Consider the following 20,005-nt stretch of genomic DNA (forward strand, 5'->3'; position numbering starts at 1 on the left):
ATCTTTATAAATAGAAATACAGGGACTAACTTTCTTTTACAATAGCCCACTTTGGTTAGACAAGCTTTCTCAGACAGACACCCATTAGTGAGCAAGTTGCAGCAGTGAAATATTTATTGGAAAAAGTTTATTCTGCACAGTTCTGCCACAATGCATCAGAAGGCTCAAACCTTCCAAGTCTATAGACATTTTAGCTTCTGAAGGACTGAACCCATCTAAAACCCAACAGGTATATAGTACATAAAAACCTGACAATCAATTGCAAGTGACACAGGAAGAAGTAGAAACAAGGAAGAAAAACCCACAGGGGAATTAGCATATGAAAATAATGGTAAAACCACCAGGAGAGGTTGTCCGTTTTCAACAAATAACTTACAACAAAATGAGTGGACAAACACACATAAAAAGCAACAAGGGTGAAAGTGATGGAGGCTACAGCAAAAATCAGTATGTTTTAGCGAACTCTGAACAATCCACTACATAGTTCCAATAAGGGAAGAATAGCACTCAATACACATTCTGAAAAGAAAAAAGATGGACAATGTCTTACAGTTATGAATATACTCAGTCTCATCTGGTCAATGGATTCATATAATCACATAATAGATTTGAGTTACTATTGAGAACAATAACTATTATACAGAAATTAAGTCTTATGACACAGAAACACAAAATTGACAAATACTGTTCATTAACATTCTGAATGAGAGTTAATGGTGTAGTTGTTTGAAAGTCAGTCAATGATCCCAGTTTGAATACTTACACAATACAGGTGTCTTTATATAGCTTTAACATTTGACAGCATTTCAAAATATTATTCAAACTGAATCATGGTCGTTAGGCTGAAAACACATCTTAAAGATGCCGCCTAGGTGGAAATGGTGGATTTAACCGTGCTGTGGTTGTATGAAACAAACCCCTGAAAACAGTGTCTAATACTAATACAGTCCTCACTTGGCTTTACATTTTTTTTTACACTTGTATACAGAAGTTTGTTTTAACATGTAGCCTGTGAGAATGCCAACATTTGATTTACAGTTCTATGAAAAGGAGAATAATAAGTCAACATCTAAAATTGAGTTGACAATTACTAGCAGGGAGACTAACATCAATATAAAAGTATACATTTCAGGGCACTGCAGTCTGTTGCAGTCATCCAGGTAAAAGTATCTATACAGACTGTACATGCACTCTGAAGTGACAACTTAGACAGCCATTGCCTGTGGTTCTAAAGGATCCATCTCTGGAACATCCATCTGTGGTTCTAAAGGATCCTCTTTTGGAACAGAAATTTCTGGTTTCTCTCCTTCTGGCGAATCCGTCTGTTCTGCTTCGTCGGGTTCCACTTCCTGGTCAGCCATCTTTTCTGGTTCTGCAGGTTCCACCTCTGGGATGAGGAGGTCGTGCTTAAGTTTCTTCAGCTCTGTCATGTTGAAGCCCATGAAGATGGTAGGGCTGTTCTTCTGAATGGCCTTCATGCACTTGGTGCGCTTCATCCCAAACAGGGTGGACACCTCAGTCCGGGTCAGCCACAGTCTCTTGGAGAGCTCCTCAGACTCCTTCTTGGTGGGGTACGGCTTGGTGTGGAAGTATCTGGTGAGGAAGTCTTTCCGCTCCTCAGAGGGGCGTTTCTCCATCCCACTGGGGTCCAGTGCCAGCTGAATATAGGGATCCATCTTGGGTGCCTGCTCTCGTTTTTCCTTCTCTCGTTGCTTACGGAAAGCTGCCCGCGCATCCCTCTCTTTCTTGTTGGCCTCCATGGCCTCCCTGAAGGCCGCCTCCAGCCTCAGCTTGCTCTGTAGCTCAGCTGGGGACTCAGAGGGCTGGGGGACAGGGACGGAGGCCTGCGCTGCCATGGGGACTGGAGGGAGCTGGGCAGAGTACAGACCTGGCACCTGGACCATCTGCTTAAAGGCCATGACCTGCTGTTGGCGTCCGTTGGTGGGGGCAGGCTGGAGTCTGTCTGCGTCTTTAGGGGTCTTGGGGGCACGGCGGCAGCGCTGTAGATGGATTACTATAGCTCTCTGCGTGGTCTTGCCCGTGTAGACGCCGTTGCAGTAGATGCATTTGAATGCTGCGGTCTTGAGGATGGCGTGGACGGTGGGTGCGATGCAGTGCTTCCCACTCAGATGGGCCTGGTAGTTCTCCACTGTGACACACTTCTCTTCACAGAAGGGGCAGTCGGTCCGAGTCGTTTTACTGGGGTTCCGACACACTTCCTGTTTACCACCAGGCTGCATCTTGAGGAAGATCAGGTCTAGGGAGTTGGTGACCAGAGCCAGTTTCAGCTCTGCGTCTCCCAGGATCTCTTTTGGGGCCATGGTGTTGATGTCAAAGTAGGGGAACAGAAGGTTACCGCTGTCGTCTGTGTACAGTCTGTACTCCCGCCTCATGAAGTCACAGTTGGCCTTCTGTGTGGGGTTGTGTTGTGTGTTTGTGTGTTCAACCAGTTGTTGGATGGAGTAGAACATCCCAGGACAGTAGAGGCAGTTGAGCCCGTGCAGTAGGTGTTCAAAGAGGCCCTTCTCAGACAGCAGGATCTTACACTTCAAACACTTGACTGTCTTATCAGGCATCTTCCTGAGGAAGGGAGCGCGGGCAGCCAGGCCCTGCTGCTTAGCTGTTCTGGGCTGGGCCTTGTGGGCAGCCTGTTGGTGAGCCTCATAGACATTGGAAGGGAGCAGTTCATTACAGATGGGACATGTGATCCACTTCTTGGCTTTGGAGTTGAGAGCAGGATTACCTGCCGGTTTGATTGGTTGAGGAGCCTTGCTGATCAGCTGAATGTTACTCGTTTGGCTGGGCATGCCTACCGGCGTGGCGAAGGTGTAGGTGGGCATGCCGTTGACCTTGTTGCCCGTGGGGAAGAGGTGGCTGAGGAGGGACTGGGAGGTCAGCATGGTGCCCTGAGGGTTGCTCTGGAGCATTGTACCCTGGGGCGTCCCCTGGTTCAAGGGGAGGCGCTGAGTCACCATGAGGGCCTGGGACATCCCTGGAATGCTGATTTGCACCCTCGGGGGCAGGAAGACCTGCTGGGGCTGCTGCTGCTGACCTTGGACCCCTATGGTGAAAGGCACCTGGTTGTGAGGAGTACCAGGTAGTGAGGCGCCAGAGGGCAGCCTGACCATGGTCTGGCCGATGGGCATGGTGGCTGAGATGGCCCCCTGTGGCAGAGCACTCTGCATCTTGACAGTAGCACCAGGCTGGACGAGGCCCTTTGCCTCAGCAACGGCCAGCTGAACCAGGGCTTGGGGGGGGAGGAAGCTCTGGTTGGGCCCTGCCAGCTGCTCAGGACTGGATACCTGTGGCAGCTGTTTTTTAGGGGCCAGTGTTTGGTAATTTGTGGGCTTGACGTACTGAGTGTTCTCCAAGATCCAGGTCCTTATCTGAGCGCAGGCCCACTGGTGAGTGGGAGAGGCCAGGATGTGGTGCAGCATGTGCTCCGTGCTTTCAATAGCCATCTTACACACCTTGCAGAACTGCCTGGAGGCTGTATGGGGGAACTTAGTGTCTGGTATCCGTCCTGAAAAGTGGTGCCACAGTTTCTCCAGGTGGTTCAGCAGGACGTGCTTCTTCATTGAGAACAGGTTTGAGTCCACATATCGGCACTTACGACACTTAAACCGGTCTCCTTTCTTGGTAGTTGAATGCAGAGATGCTGCATCTTGGTCTACATTTGGAGAGCCATGGAAGAGGAGAAGGTGCTTCTTGAGGAGTCGGGGGTGGGCGACGAAGGAGCAGATCTGGCAGGGAGCCAGGACACACAGTTTCCTCTCATACTCATGGCTCCGCTGTAGATGACTCTTGTAGGAGTACCAGTTCCGGGTGGAGTACTTACAGAGGGAGCAGCACAACAGCCGCGTGCGGTACGGCCACTGGGGGAAGGAGACGCACAGATAACAAGCGTGATTAGCAAAATAAAACCATTTTAAATTGATCCGTCACTTCACTAAGGAATGCATGTTATATTTTTTTGTACGGAGTGTGTCCCTACATAGCCATTTCAGATGCTGATTAAGTGTGAACTGAATTAACTGATGCATATTCATAAGTGGCTATGCATTTCCAGAGACCAGAAATATTGGCACATTTAAGCAATCACTTGATTTCAAACACTGTTGGTTTGTTGACATCCCTTTCAGACTAGCTCATCTTTCCAGGTGCCATTTTACCTTTTTCTTCCTCTTGCCTGTGAAGGGCTCACTGAGGTCCACCCACTCAGTCTCCTGGAATGCCTCATCAGAATCAGAATCTTCATCAGAGTTCTTCTCCTTCTTCTGCAGCTCCTGGAAGTTGGTGACAGACAACACCATACAGTTAAGGACAACAAACAGCTAAGTATCATGGGAAGAAAACACTGATCAATGATCTCTGAACATTCACTATCATGTGTACCAAATGGCACCTTATTCCCTTTACAGTGCACTACCATTGACCATAGGGAATAGGGTGCCATTTGGTACAGAGTTATGGGAAAAGTACAATCCATGCCTATAAACAATGGGTAATAATTAGGCCTCATCTAGCCCCCAAACAAAAGTTCCTACAATGCTCTGATACCGATAAAACAGAGTTTTAAACATAAAAATTGCACAACAAAAACATACTTCCAGAAGGTTTTTGCAATCCTCCAGTCCAAAATCACTCAAAATATGTTTCACTCTTCTCCTTGTTTTTCGGATGTTCTCCAAGTTTCCAACCGGGACCTGATACATTGTTCCTCAGCTTCCTGAAAGAGAGAGGCATGTTAGGCCAGGTAATATTATACACATCCAAACTAGGGATGGGATTTGACTGAGTACTTGCATGATTCTTTTTCCTAGTACTCAAAAAAATGTAAAATTAAGAAATAGGCCTATGTGCACATATGTCTACGCCAAGAGTGACAATGACTAATTTATCATATCCATTACATATAACAAATCCTAATTGCCCTAATAAATATTGTGCGTTCAGAAAGTATCGAGACCCCTTGACCTTTTCCACATTTTGTTACGTTATTCTAAAATGGACTAAATAAAAACAATTCCTAAGCAATCTACACACTTGACCCTATAATGACAAAGCGAAAACAGGTCGTACATTTTGGATTTTGTTTTTTTGGGGGGTATACAACTGTCAGTTGTACAACTGAATGAGTCTTCCGCATTTAACCCAACCCCTCTGAATCAGAGGTGTGGGGGGCTGCCATAATCGACATCCATGTCTTTGGCGCCCAGGGAACAGTGGGTTATAACTAGCTCAGGGGGCAGAACGACAGGTTTTTACCTTGTCAGCTCAGTGATTCAATCCAGCATCCTTCCAGTTACTGGCCCAACGCTGTAACCACTAGGCTACCTGCCACTCCTAATTTACACAAGTATTCATACCCTTTGCTACGAGACTTGAAATTGAGCTCAGGTACATCCTGTTTCCATTGATCATCCTTAAGATATTTCTACAACTTGATTGGAGTCCACCTGGGGTAAATTAAATTCACTGGACATGATTTGGAAAGGCACACACCTGTCTATATAAGGTCCCACAGTTGACAGTGCATGTCAGGCAAAAACCAAGCCATGAGGACGAAGGAATTGTCTGTAGAGCTCTGAGACAGGTCTGTGTCGAGGCACAGATCTCGGGAAGGGTACCAAAAAAATTCTGCAGCAATGAAGGTTCCCAAGAACACAGTTGGCCTCCATCATTCTTAAATGAAAGAAGTTTGGAACCACCAAGACTCTTCCTAGAGCTGGCTGCCCAGCCAAGCTGAGCAATTGGGATGAGATGGGCCTTGGTCAGGGAGGTGACCAAGAACCCGATAGTCATTCTGGCAGAGCTCTAGAGTTCCTCTGTGGAGATGGGAGAACCTCCCAGGAGGACAACTATCTCTGCAGCACTCCACGAATCAGGCCTTTATGGTAGAGTGGCCAGACGGAAGCCACTCCTCAGTGAACGGCACATGACAGCCCGCTTGGAGTTTGCCAAAAGCCACCTAAAGGACTCTGACCATGAAAAACAAGATTCTCTGGTCTGATGAAACCAAGAATGAACTCTTTGGCCTGAATGCCAAGCGTCACGTCTGGTGGAAACCTGGCACCATCCCTATGGTGAAGCATGGTGGTGGAAGAATCATGCTGTGGGGATGTTCTTCAGCGGCAGGGACTGGGAGACTAGTCAGGATCGAGGCAAATATGAACGGAGCAAAGTACAGAGAGATCCTTGATAAACATTCAACAAAGTACTGAGAATAAAAAAAATAAAAAATATAAAAAGTATGCCGGCACTGTCGACTGTGGGACCTTACATAAACAGGTGCGCTTTTCCAAATAATGTCCAATCAATTGAAGTATTCACTCCAATCAAGTTGTAGAAACATCTGAAGAATGATCAATGAAAACAGGATGCACCTGAGCTCAAGTCTCATAGCAAAGGGTCTGAATACATATGTATTCAAATCTGTTTTCGCTTTGTCATTATGGGGTAGTGTGTATTTTTTTTTAGAATAAGGCTGTAATGTAACAAAATGTGGATAAAGGGAAGGGGTCTAAATACTTTCCAAATGCACTGTCGACTAAACCCTTCCATTGTTTCTGCAACTAGCTACCCCTAACAAGCAAAGTTTGAAGTGTGTAGTGACTCTTGTCAAGGAGTGAAATGTAAACTTAAAATATACAAGAGTTTGCACGAGATACTTGTGTATATAAAGTGTATGTGGATACTCCTTCAAATTATACACCCGTTGCTGACAGGGGTATAAAAATCAAGCAGCCATGCAATCTCCATAGACAAACATTGGCAGTAGAATGGCTTTCCTGAAGCGCTCAGTGACTTTCAACATGGCACCGTCATAGGATGCGTGGCACCTCACTACAGAGTTCCAAACTGCCTCCGGAAGCAACGTCAGCATAATAACGGTTTGTCAGGAGCTTCATGAAATGGGTTTCCATGGCCAAGCAGCTGCACAGATGCCTAATATCCCCATGCGCAATGCCAAGTTTCGCCTGGAGCGGTGTAAAGCTCACCGCCATTGAACTCTGGAGTGATGAATCATGCTTCACCATCTGGCAGTCCGACGGACAAATCTGGGTTTGGTGGATGCCAGGAGACTGCTACCTGCCCCAATGCATAGTGCCAACTGTAAAGTTTGGAGGAGAAATAATGGTCTGGGGCTGTTTTTCATGGCTTGGGATAGGCCCCTTAGTTCCAGTGAAGGGGAATTTTAACGCTACAGCATACAATGACATTCTAGGCGATCCTGTGCTTCCAACTTTGTGGAAGGCCCTTTCCTGTTTCAGCATGACAATGCCCCCATGCACAAAGCAAGGCCCATACAGAACTGGTTTGTTGAGATCAGTGTGGAAGAACTTGACTGGCCTGCACAAGAGCCCTGACCTCAACCCCATTGAACACCTTTGGGATTAATTAGAACGCCGACTGCGAGCCAGGCCGAATCTCCCAACATCAGTGCCTGACCTCAGTAATGCTCGTAGCTGAATGGAAGCAAGTCCCACAGCAATGTTCTAACATCTAGCGGGAAAGCCTTCCCAGAAGAGTGGAGGCTGTTATAGCAGCAAGTGGGGGTACCAATTCCATATTAATGCCCATGATTTTGGAATGAGATGTTCGATGAGCAGGTGTCCACATACATTTGGTCATGTAGTGTATATTCAGTCTTTTTTGCCATTTAAGATACATTTATTGAAACTGTAATAAACTGGTTATATTATATGGTGGAATACAATCTCTAAAAAGGAGGCAGTAACTGCACCAGCAGCACTTGCTTGTAGAAGCCTATGGCTGTGCAATGGTATAGCCTTGCTTTGTTTAGCCGACATAACGCTCTTATTTCCCGAGACCTTTCAAGGGCATTCAAGACACCCATTTCCTAGTAAAAAAACAAAACACGTCATGTAATAAAATAGAACAGAATATTTTTCAAAATGAAAAAAAAAAGAGTCACTGCGAAGTGAAGCGCATTTTGCATATGGAACTGTTATTCAGAGTGATCGTTTCAAACGTGGCTCAATTTGGCCATTTTTCAGGATTACAAAATAATTACGGCCACGACATCTGTTAGGTGAGGCCTAGGCTTTATGATTCTGATGAAAATACACTCTGTCTTTATCAAACTAATGTTGTGTATTTTCTGTGTGGAACCTGTCTATGTTTTAGGGGGGGGGGGGGGCTAAGTGGAAAATAGACGGGACACAATTATTCCAAAACTGCAGCTCTCTGTTGGAAACATTTCCTACATCAATCAACCAGTCCATTTTGAATGTGACAAAACTGTCATTTTGCAAAGGATGTGGCGTGTGTATACCATCACTTAGATACGTTTTTAATAGGCATTTATTTCTGTAGGTCTAACGGGAGTTTGTGTGCCCCCTTAGCATGTGTAGAGGGAGCAGTCAGAACGCAATTGAGTGACTGATAGAGGGAAAAGGGAATTTAAGGAGAAGAACTGTACGATGCTTGGTTTGGTTTATTTTTTGTTGTGCCCTGCAAATGCACATGTACAAATGGAGCACTAGAGTCAAAGCAAATGAATGTGGTCTTCAAAAAAAAATGTACAGCACAATTTCACAGCCACAAAGCACATTCCACAAAATAGTTTTACAGTATATATGGTGATCTTTGGTTAAAGATCAAGCTTTGACATCCATGAATGTAGCCTATGGATTAATGTGTTTATGGCTCATAGGTTATTGGTTTACATTTACGGCCTAATTCTTTTACATGTGTGTATAGTTAGATATTACTTTTGGAGCTAGGAACACAAGCATTTTTCTACATCCGCAATATTCATCTGCTAAATATATCCGTGCGACCACTAAAATGTGATTTAGTGACAGGAATTGGAAATTCCTTTCATGTTACCCTTACCCAATACCTAATATTGCTTCTCTTGCCAAATCTAGCACCATGCGCCACACGGCAAGATAACATGAACATTTGGGTAGTTGCCATACGGCCAAAACAAAAGTAAAAAAATGTAAGATTAAAAGCCAAACATATTGCTGTAATAAACTGTCTAAACAACTCAATGTTATACAGCTACCTTGTATTTTTAAGTTTATTCAATTTAAGGAACCATTTCATGCCTTGAACGTGTCCTCTGGTGTGACATTACAAATACATGTTAACAAAGGTTGAATGATAAAATAGACAAATTCATTAATTATGTCTTTAAAATCAGTAATCATATTCTGGCATTTCAATTAAAAAACAATTTGCATGTATAACGATGATAACCAAGTGTCTCGCTATTACATTTTGGGTAAGATTCAGTGATTTCACTAAACCTCGATTTAAAAAAGCAATTCTTACTTGTGTATTGATCGAATGTTAACTGCCTCATGCTTAACAATTATTTGTTAAGCATGAGGCGGGACATTACGTCGCACCGATGGACAATATACAACTGGCAGTCAAATGTGACCGTTAAAACATTATTAATAGCACTTTCACAAGTTTCTGACCACTGAAAATGCTTCTAAACATCAGTAATGAATCCTCATTAAAGTATTTGACGTGTACAGGAGCTGCCAACTCACGCATTTGACCCTCCTCACACCACATCTTTATCACACGCATTGAAAAGTACTGCTGTTATTTATAGAATTAGTCCATAGTATAGTAAGTGCGTTAACTTTTAAACTGTGCTCCAAATTGTTTTTGAAAATCAGACCATCTGCACCTGCAACTTATCACGAGCAGAACCTCTATCACTGGCCTGTCTTGCAACAGCACTGTGAACCACGGCACATTGAAGCATATGATTGGTTTAGTTATGTAAGGCAGGGGTTCCCAATCTTTTTCACTCTGGGTCCCCCTTCCAAGCATTGGAACATTCCACGCCACCTATGCGCGCACGCCACATCTATTTCTATGGGCACAAGAACTGTTCATGACAAACTGTTCACACCTCTCTTCTTGGTGCAGGTTTAAAGCTTATTACCTGCAATTCTACACATTTTGTCATGTGGTGCAAAGAACCTTTTGCAGTTTTAAAGCTAATTTTCTTGCAATTCTATACATTTTGCCACATCTAATGTGTATTCATGTGATTTGAGTGACATAGTGGGGCAAAAAAGTATTTAGTCAGCCACCAATTGTGCAAGTTCTCCCACTTAAAAAGATGAGAGAGGCCTGTAATTTTAATCATAGGTACACTTCAACTATGACAGACAAAATGAGAAAAGAAATCCAGAAAATCACATTGTAGGATTTTTAATGAATTTATTTGCAAATTATGGTGGAAAATAAGTATTTGGTCACCTACAAACAAGCAAGATTTCTGTCTCTCACAGAACTGGAACTTCTTCTTTAAGAGGCTCCTCTGTCCTCCACTCGTTACCTGTATTAATGGCACCTGTTTGAACTTGTTATCAGTATAAAAGACACCTGTCCACAACCTCAAACAGTCACACTCCACTATGGCCAAGACCAAAGAGCTGTCAAAGGACACCAGAAACAAAATTGTAGACCTGCACCAGGCTGGGAAGACTGAATCTGCAATAGGTAAGCAGCTTGGTTAGAAGAAATTAACTGTAGGAGCAATTATTAGGAAATGGAAGACATACAAGACCACTGATAATCTCCCTCGATCTGGGGCTCCACGCAAGATCTCACCCCGTGGGGTCAAAATGATCACAAGAATGGTGAGCAAAAATCCCAGAACCACACGGGGGGACCTAGTGAATGACCTGCAGAGAGCTGGGACCAAAGTAACAAAGTCTACCATCAGTAACACACTACGCTGCCAGGGACTCAAATCCTGCAGTGCCAGACGTGTCCCCCTGCTTAAGCCAGTACATGTCCAGGCCCATCTGAAGTTTGCTAGAACATTTGGATGATCCAGAAGAAGATTGGGAGAATGTCATATGGTCAGATGAAACCAAAATAGAACTTTTGGTAAAAACTCAACTCGTCGTGTTTGGAGGACAAAGAATGCTGAGTTGCATCCAAAGAACACCATACCTACTGTGAAGCATGGGGGTGGAAACATCATGCTTTGGGGCTGTTTTTTCTGCAAAGGGACCAGGACGACTGATCCGTGTAAAGGAAAGAATGAATGGGGCCATGTATCGTGAGATTTTGAGTGAAAACCTCCTTCCATCAGCAAGGGCATTGAAGATGAAACGTGGCTGGGTCTTTCAGCATGACAATGATCCCAAACACACCGCCCGGGCAACGAAGGAGTGGCTTCGTAAGAAGCATTTCAAGGTCCTGGAGTGGCCTAGCCAGTCTCCAGATCTCAACCCCATAGAAAATCTTTGGAGGGAGTTGAAAGTCCGTGTTGCCCAGCAACAGCCCCAAAACATCATTGCTCTAGAGGAGATCTGCATGGAGGAATGGGCCAAAATACCAGCAACAGTGTGTGAAAACCTTGTGAAGACTTACAGAAAACATTTGACCTCTGTCATTGCTAACAAAGGGTATATAACAAAGTATTGAGATAAACTTTTGTTATTGACCAAATACTTATTTTCCACCATAACTTGCAAATAAATTTATTAAAAATCCTACAATGTGATTTTCTGGATTTTTCCCCCTCATTTTGTCTGTCATAGTTGAAGTGTACCTATGATGAAAATTACAGGCCTCTCATTTTTTAAGTGGGAGAACTTGCACAATTGGTGGCTGACTAAATACTTTTTTGCCCCACTGTATTACAACATCTATGGGCAAAAAAAACTAAGTAAAAAAACATCTGACATAGGCTAGTTGATCTGGACATTTCTGACAAGTTATAAATAGTTCTAAGGTATACAATGACTAACATGACAAGATGAACTGATGATGCGCTACCCACTTTCGAAAATGCACCTTGTGCATTCTACCATACCAACCTTCAAGAGTAAGTTTAAAGCCGGACTGAGCTCCTTAAGTGTGTATTTTTTTATTTTATAAACCTGCCCCCCTCCCTAGGAGGCACAACACAGTTTGGGAACCACTAATGTAAAGGATCAACGGGATTGGATGCAGGTTTTACATTTTTATTTTATTTTTTATAAACGTCCCTCAAGATTAGAGTGGAGCTGAATAGAGAAAGAGAGAATGTACTCCACTGCATTTATAAAACTGTTAAAAGAGCAGCACGGTAGCTGTTTGATGTACAATTTTGCCAAAACTAGGTTGCTGTTACGCCCATCCCCATTGCAGAATGCAGCCTTTTGACATGATGTACTTAAATCGATTTAATCCACACTTGCATTAAATCTCCTCATTTGGCGATTGGCATTAGGCTGTGACAACGAAAAGGCAGCAGACAGACCTACAGTATGTTTTAGCAGGGAAGTTTGGTAGGGTGACATGATTTGAAACTATGAAAATTATTTTGTCAAGATTGTGACCCCAAAAGTTTAAGTTTGATTCTGGAGTGGGGACAATGAATATTGATATTTTTTGGATAGGGTGTAGGGGCAGATTTATGGCATCCTGTATTCAGGAGATTTTATCGACTTTACTTAGCCTGATCAGTGGAACAATTCTCATTCTTAACAATGAGCTAAAATATAGGGTAATGTGTGTGCTTGTCAGCAAGAACACTTATTCCCCAAATGTATTTTATTATTCCACTTCCCAATTTTGCCAGTAAAATCACATATTTGAAATCAGATATGCCTACGTGTCTTTGAAAATGAATTATGAGGCTATGTATTTTTGCAGCAATTCATGGACAGTTTTGAATAAACCATACAAATAAGCATTGGATATTAAAAACTCCAAGCCTAAAAAAAAAAAAAAAATGTATTGTGCACATGCTAGGCAGATGGTAGGGGGACTCACAACGCAAACGCATCATATTTCATCTCAGTAGAGTAAGATTATGGCAAGGATCTTCAACTAGTAGACATAAACCACCTGAATATAGATATTTAGTCAATTGTGGGTGATTGAGAGTTGGGTGATTGAAAATGTTCTTGTTATAATTCATTTCTCAAACACCCAGCACTTGGGAAACATAGATCAGAGGTGGTGAACCCTCCTGGAGAGCAAGCAGGATTTTTTCAAGACATATTTTAAAGAGTTCACCCAAATTACAAAATGTTTGTATTTACCATGAAAGCAGTCTATGGACAAGGAGACTGCAATCTATGATTTGGTTACCCACTGCTATCAACCATTAAAGTGTTAGTATTTTCTGTGCAGAGCCTTGGTGTAGTGGTAACACTACCCTGCAGGTGTCACATATTTTCCATCTGAGAATAGGGATCAATCCCCGTTTCCAACCTTTATAGTGTTTTCCCCCCCAACTTATTTATTTACTGTCTGAATAGTGTCAATCCACCTAAATACGGTTACACAAAAATATGCATACTTTGAGATTTGGAGGGGTGAAATTTTAAAGTCGACAAATTGAGTTAATTTCATGTTCAAAGTATCCTTAATACACCGGACCTGTGGTTTTATTATGTTTTATTTTCCACCCTGGTCATAGGCCCAAGCCATGTCAAAATACGTAGAATTGCAGGAAATTAACTTTAAAACAGTAAAATGTCCCTAATGTCTAGGGGTTGTGCCAGGGAAAAAGGAAATTCACATAGCAAATCTCACTCTAAACTTTCTTAAAAAGTTGGCAGTCCTGAGTGTACTCGTTCAAATTACAGGCACTCGAAAGAGTCCTGTATTGTTCTTTTTCGTCACTAGCTAGCTAACGTTAGCTGGCTAGCTAAGTAGATCCCCGACACAGGAGTTGAACATTTGCGTGCCTTCCTTGGATGTGGCAGCCGTTTCAGACTCCCTCTCCGGAAACAAATCCTGAATCCCCCCTCACCCGTGGTCACAATGCCCCATGGTGGTCACAATGCCCCATGGTAGGCACAGAAATTACCATCGAAGTTGAAAGGGCAGTCATTCGAATGGGACGCCTATGCCACGAAGGGTCACCAAAAGCGGCCGGTGGACCCGACAGCAAAAATATAGCTAAAACCATCTAATTGTAAGCATTGGCGGGAATAATAATATAAGCTAAAATGCTAGCTAGCTAGCTGTGTTGAACTCAATGATCAATCATTGGTTGAACTGCATACAAACATGCCTGGTTGGCTGATTTATGAAAGTGGATCTGCGCAAATATCGACAATGGCTACAATAGGTGTAAATTTGTGATGAACTATTGAAGATGTGGACTGACCGGGCTACATACAATTACCTTGCTTCTCCGGTTATAAAAGGATGGCTGTCGCGTCTTTTTTTTTTTTTTTTTACCGTGTATGGATAGTTTCACCAATCCGCCAGCGCTTCAGTCTCGGTGTCACGGAAGTGTGCAATCAATCCACCTGGACGATACTCTGCCACTCACCTCCCCGGACAAGATGCAGCCGCCAAAGTTAATTCAGGAAATAATGATTCACATTAAAGTGAAATAATTGATGTATTGTGCTGTTTCACCCTCCTCCTGAAGTAAAAAATGGCGCTTGTGTTCAGGACATGACGTTTGGGTCCTAATTAGCATATATGGAGGATGACCAATGAGATTGAAGTTAGCTGTGGACTAAATTGGGGAACTTTCCAAACATAATTGAAGTTTCGTAGTGATTTCCTTCCATTTCACTCTTAATTGATGAGTTAATTGGGCTAATAAACATTATATAAGAGCACAAAAGAAGTGTGGGTGTGGCTACAGGCAGAATAAAGGCTCTGGAAAAAGCTAGCTAGTCACATGGTACAATTCAAAACAACCAATAGGCTGTCAGGAAATTGAGGCAAAGGGGAGGGCCAAAAAGATTTTATGGTGACCTCATATCATGCCACTGTTCATCAGCCAATGGTAGACTACCCTTCCAGTCCATTATTTGAAGAAAAAAACATAAGAATTTAAGTACATGCTACCTTTTATTACAATAAAGTAGTGTGTTAGAAATGTCTAAAATAAAATTGCAATGTTATTTGAAAGGTACAAATCAAGAATAACAATATTTCTTATTATCGTTATATTTTATATGTTACGCAAAAACAAATAAATCTACTAATTGTGGCCAAAGGTGTAGCCACAGTGAAATTTGGCTCGCCAGCTAAAGCTATTCAATCAATTCCATTCTGTAAAACTATAAACTATCTTCAGGAACGAGACATGAACACAGATTTACACATTGTTAATTGGGTCATCATATATGGTTTTCAATGTATTGATTGGTGCCCTAACGCCATGGTCTACTAGTGGCTGGGTAGTGACTATCTCTTGAAAGCCCATTGCCGATACATTTCTTATTAAAGCTGAACTTTCCTCAACTTTCACTCCTATAGTCAGGTTTGCATTGTCAATATTTACATCGTGACAGTAGCCGTTTCCGAATACCCATACTAGCGTACTACATATTTAAATTGCATACTCATTTCGGCATTTGATCTATTGACAATTCAAAACGTATTTTTTCACGTACTATTTAGTACGCTAGTATGAGTATTCGGACACAACCATTGTCTCTTCAAATCACCACCTTCAGGTGAAAATAAATAACTTCTGGCGAATTGTCGCAAAACTGTGATCGCCCCCTAAAGGCCAACAGTAATATTGCAGACCTATCCTAAAACTGTTACAGGCTTGTTATCCTCTCAAATAAAAACTGTCAGTATTCTTTACTCATTATTGTATTCCTCATGATGGAAATATATTTTCAAGAGCAACACTCAGAACAATGGCCTTGAACGTGAAATTGCTCAATATGCACCTTATGTGAACAAGGTGCCAGTGAAGATAGCGAGAATACAGTGTACATTGTTTCAGAAGAGACAAACTAAGTACTTTAGCAGAATGCGTTCACAAAGTTTTGCACATCTTTCTGTGAGAGGATTTGGGTTGCATTTGCTATCAGGGTCAATAGGTCATCTGGGTTTTTAGTCTTGGTCTCAAGCTAGAGGGCCTGCTGTCATCATTTGCTTGTCTGCATCCGACACCCTATATAGGGCACTAGCCGCAGTCAGAAGTAGTACACTAACCCTAGTCAAAAGTCATGCACTATATAGGCTGCCATTTCGTAAGCAGACATTTTGTGTTGCAGGACAACAGACACACAGCCTGGTAAACTTAGGAGTTTACATGATGAATGACATACCTTACTATACTAGTGTATAAGGGTCAAGGGCTCCTCATAACACAAAAAGAAAACAGCGAGGATGAAGCTGGCCGGCCTTCATTTGAACATGTGCCTCCTGGATCAGCATCAAACCGCTATGAGAAAGCAGCCATTTATGAGTCTGTACCTGGCTGGAGAATTCCCTATTGGAAGATCTCAATTGCACACGCCTCACGTCCACTTTCCTCGTCTTCCCATTCGAGGTCAGAAGGACCTCTGGCTTTCTCATCCAATGGGTTTTGAGGAGACAAGGAGTATGCAAATGAGCAAGTCCCTAGTTCAGCCTGCATCTGAAATGACTCTTTATAGGGAATAGGGTGCCATTTTGGATGCATTAGCTCTGGTCAAATGTACACTATACACAAAGTATACAGGGAATAAGGTGCCATTTCAGATATGCAATTTATTGTTCACAGAATGGTAGCATTATGCCAAAAGCATCACTAAGAGGATCATCCATTCCCCTTTAAATAGAAACAACATTATTGTCCTAATAACAAGGCATGTATGAATGAAATGTTAGCCAATATTGGGAACTAATAGGGATAGTTTGAATAACAATAAGACAAATTGTACCAAATGTATTTGGGAATGAATTTATTCTGTTGTGTTCCTGTGCATCATTCACCACCGGTGTAACAGTTTGCAGTTAACTGTCCAGAACAGTCTTAAAATTGGTTAACATGAGTTTATTGAAGACAAAAAAATCTGACAAGCATTCTCTAACAAAACATACATGTAAAGTTTAAATGTAATATAAAAAGCTAACTCTCTCTGTGGAATGTACGTGATCCTTCCATTTCCTCCTACGCTCCAAAGTTATGTAGTGCCAATCTGAACATGTCGTTGGTGCAGATCCATTTGTTGTCCACGTTCTTCAGCAGGAAAGTTTGTTGAAATCCCATCACCTGGTCCGTGTCAGCCTTTAAAAGAAAAGAGAACATATGAACATCATCCTCTACAAAGTTTACTCAACTACATTACATACAGTAGAATTAACCATAATAGGCCCCATTAACTATAATAAACTTTAAAGAAATCAAAGGGATACTTCGGGAATATGGCAATGAGGCCCTTTATTTACTTCCCCAGAGTCAGATTAACTTGTGGATACCATTTTTATCTTTCTGCTAGCAGATACCATAGACTTCCAGTCATTTTACTAATGCTAATTAGCAACTTCCTACATAGTGCACGCAGACAAAAATGGTATCCACAAATTCACCTGACTCTACGGAAGTAAATAAAGGAACTCATTGCCAAAATCCCAAAGTATCCCTTTAAACGCAAGCATCTTCAGGTGCTATTGAAATTAAAACAGGAGCAGCTCCTTCCATGAAAAGCTCCCGCAATTCATGGTGCACCGTTTCAGCCCCAGCGTGCAGATAGCAATACCCAGTGGAACAGGTCTCACTGTGCTAGCTTAGCAGCTTCATTTCTTCCCTCAACTTGCCACTGACTTCGTTTGAACTACGGTCCTCTGCCTCGCAAAAACAGTTAACACACGTGACCGCCAACTCTAAAACGTACACACCAGTTGTGTCACTGAAAAGGATGCAAAATCACTGGCGCCATCTCAAGCTGTGGGTGAGTTTCTGGTATGAACTCTGTTACACCAGCGAGTCACTGGACGTGCGTCCCCTACTTTTGAAACAACCTACCTTGAGCTGTCCCATCACCATGCTCATCACACAGCTGTCTGGTGTGGGCTGGTGGTCCTGTGCGGTGATGCTGTGCTGGATCGACTGGAACGGTAAACTCTGCAGTAAGGGAGACAATAAGGTCTATATGTCTGTACCATGTGAAATAATTACATTATGCATTATAATTAGTTTGATGAAGTGAAGCTTAAATGAAGATGTCACTTACAGTGATCTTCTCCATGATGGCTTTGTGCCCCTGGAAACCAACTCCTTCCCATGTTAAACATGACGCATCAGTCTGGAAACACGCAGTCATTTATTAAGACAGTGAGCTCGCACTGAACTTATCAGTTACACACTGAACAACATGAGCAGGGGTGTATCCATTAGTTTTGCAACAGAAACCTTTTAGCATTTACTCTAGGAACCAAACGGGGTGGGACCTACCCGAATTTGTCCAATAGAAACTCTTGTTTTCGTTGCAAAACATTTTCCGTTTGGAGGTAATGGTTACAATTGGAAAACATTTACAACGGAATCTGATTAATGAATACACCCTAGGGGTCCATGCAAAAGTATTTCCTTGACTCCTTTTCATCCATGCCACTTTCTCAAAGTCCTTTGAAGGATAAACCTTGATCATCTCTCAGTTCCATTACGTTACACAAGAGTCATTGGACAAAGTCATCTTCTATACGGGAGTTTTGTTAAGAGTCCAGACGCTTAATCTGAACATTAAAACGTGTCACTTGCAGTACAGTTTCGCAAGCATAAGTACCTTATAATTTTCAAAAATCTAAAAATGTACACCTTGATAGGGTTATCTCCATGTTACTGCGCTTGTTTACAGAAAACAGATGGATGACAAGAGGTGACCACCTGTGCTACCTAGCATGCCACAAACACTTGTGTGTAAGTGTAGCAGAACTGTAGTTTGGCCAGATGGAAGCACCCATAGCTGTATGGATCTGCGAAAAAAAATGATACAGTAAGTGTATCTTTTTTATTTGAAGGATGTGCTCTTGATGAAAGATAAGGGCCCTATGTTCATATGTTTCGAAAAATGTATCGCAAGCGATGATTGACATTTCTAGACGTTAAAACAGCGTCGGATAGTAGTTCACATGAGGCAGTCGTGGGCGTAGCTAATGGCTGAAAACTGTAGGGAGAAGGCAGAATGCCTTCTAGAGTTTAAGAGCTATTTGGAGAAGAGTCCAAGGGGAGGAGGCAAGGAATAGAGACTTGAGATTCACCCAAAGGTTTCCAGATGACAAAGTTGGTCCATGAAACACCGTTAAACATCTCTAAATGTGTTGAAATTAAAATACTCACATAGAGGTCAGCAAGTTTGGTTCTATCAGAATCAAACTGTTGGTAATAATGTTGCACAAAGCCTGCACCTATCTGCTCCCACACCGGTTTGCTTGCCATGGTTCAAAGTGCAGTTTGGAATCTGGAGAGGAAAACGCGCCGTGAATATGAGGTAGCCAGCAACACATCCTTTATTTTGTTATCCCTGATATACCTGGTGATGAGCACACCCCACGTGTTTCAGAATCACTCTGGATTATTGGAATTACAATCAATGGAAGTTAAACACTTATCAAGAGAACATCAGCACGAGAATGGCTTCCTGTATCTCGAAAATATATAGGAAAAGCGCATTGGACCAGTAACCAAACGGTTGCTGGTTCAAATCCCCGAGCCGACTAGGTGAATAATCTGTCGATGTGCCCCTTGAGCAAGGCACTTAACCCTAATGGCACATATACGTATCTCTGGATAAGAGCGTCTGCTAAATTACTCAAATGGAAACGCTAGCTAGTTAGCTAGCAAGTTAACGTAGCTAAATAGCTAGCTCGCTAAACTCATTTAAAGTCAGTACATCATTCCACTCAGAAAATGACAGCTAAACTTTCACTTTGCGTTGCAATTAATAATTTCCCTTTATAAGGTAAACGCGGCTATTCCTTAATGGTTGTTTAAAACTTAATATGAAACTTACCTTAATATGCAACTAGCTAGCAATCCAATGTGGATGCACGCCTTTCCCGCTTCATCCGGAATACAGGTTGTGTTTTCATATACAGGACTAAACGACCAATAGAGGCGCGCCTCGGTTCGACTGACGGGTACCTAAGAGCATGAATGCCCTCCGAAAGGGCGTTTTACTTCAGTGCAACCAACCTTGGTAGTCAATTATTTTCAGCCCATTGATAATAAAATGTATATCAATATTAAATTAGTTGTGTTCAATATTATGTCAGTAAATGTGGACAATTGTGAGTTAATATATATGAC

General features: G+C 42.4%; 2 protein-coding genes across 3 annotated transcripts; both read right to left on the reverse strand.

The window, feature by feature from the left end:
* Positions 1-92: 92 nt before the first annotated feature.
* Positions 93-14,450, reverse strand: LOC139558529 (activity-dependent neuroprotective protein 2a-like). 2 transcript variants are annotated; one of them, XM_071373695.1, is made up of 4 exons: positions 14,138-14,450; positions 4,608-4,729; positions 4,173-4,286; positions 93-3,875 (listed from the first exon to the last, which is right to left on the reverse strand). In XM_071373695.1, exons 2-4 carry the CDS (start codon positions 4,713-4,715, stop codon positions 1,206-1,208), a joined length of 2,892 nt encoding a protein of 963 aa, XP_071229796.1. In that variant the 5' UTR covers positions 4,716-4,729; positions 14,138-14,450; the 3' UTR covers positions 93-1,205. The 2 variants fall into 2 exon arrangements, with proteins under 2 accessions (XP_071229796.1, XP_071229797.1); XM_071373696.1 differs by having other exon boundaries at positions 14,194-14,418.
* A 2,191-nt stretch (positions 14,451-16,641) lies between these two features.
* On the reverse strand, positions 16,642-19,869 carry LOC139558535 (nuclear transport factor 2-like). The gene is made up of 5 exons (XM_071373708.1): positions 19,710-19,869; positions 19,037-19,157; positions 17,931-18,002; positions 17,723-17,821; positions 16,642-16,984 (listed from the first exon to the last, which is right to left on the reverse strand). Exons 2-5 carry the CDS (start codon positions 19,133-19,135, stop codon positions 16,868-16,870), a joined length of 387 nt encoding a protein of 128 aa, XP_071229809.1. The 5' UTR covers positions 19,136-19,157; positions 19,710-19,869; the 3' UTR covers positions 16,642-16,867.
* Positions 19,870-20,005: the final 136 nt, after the last annotated feature.

Source organism: Salvelinus alpinus, chromosome 29 (genome assembly GCF_045679555.1).
Source record: "Salvelinus alpinus chromosome 29, SLU_Salpinus.1, whole genome shotgun sequence".
Lineage (NCBI taxonomy): Eukaryota > Metazoa > Chordata > Actinopteri > Salmoniformes > Salmonidae > Salvelinus > Salvelinus alpinus.

What these genes read in the sequence shown, in the direction of transcription:
- LOC139558529 (XM_071373695.1), bottom strand. Translation starts at nt 4,715, where the DNA reads ATGTATCAGGTCCCGGTTGGAAACTTGGAGAACATCCGAAAAACAAGG. An exon ending in ATTGCAAAAACCTTCTGGAA is followed by an intron (nt 4,287 to 4,607) that starts GTATGTTTTTGT and finishes ACCAACTTCCAG; the next exon opens with GAGCTGCAGAAGAAGGAGAA. An exon ending in CAGGCAAGAGGAAGAAAAAG is followed by an intron (nt 3,876 to 4,172) that starts GTAAAATGGCAC and finishes TCCTTCCCCCAG; the next exon opens with TGGCCGTACCGCACGCGGCT.
- LOC139558535 (XM_071373708.1), bottom strand. Translation starts at nt 19,135, where the DNA reads ATGGCAAGCAAACCGGTGTGGGAGCAGATAGGTGCAGGCTTTGTGCAA. An exon ending in CCATCATGGAGAAGATCACT is followed by an intron (nt 17,822 to 17,930) that starts GTAAGTGACATC and finishes CCCTTACTGCAG; the next exon opens with AGTTTACCGTTCCAGTCGAT. An exon ending in TGGTGATGGGACAGCTCAAG is followed by an intron (nt 16,985 to 17,722) that starts GTAGGTTGTTTC and finishes TTTCTTTTAAAG; the next exon opens with GCTGACACGGACCAGGTGAT.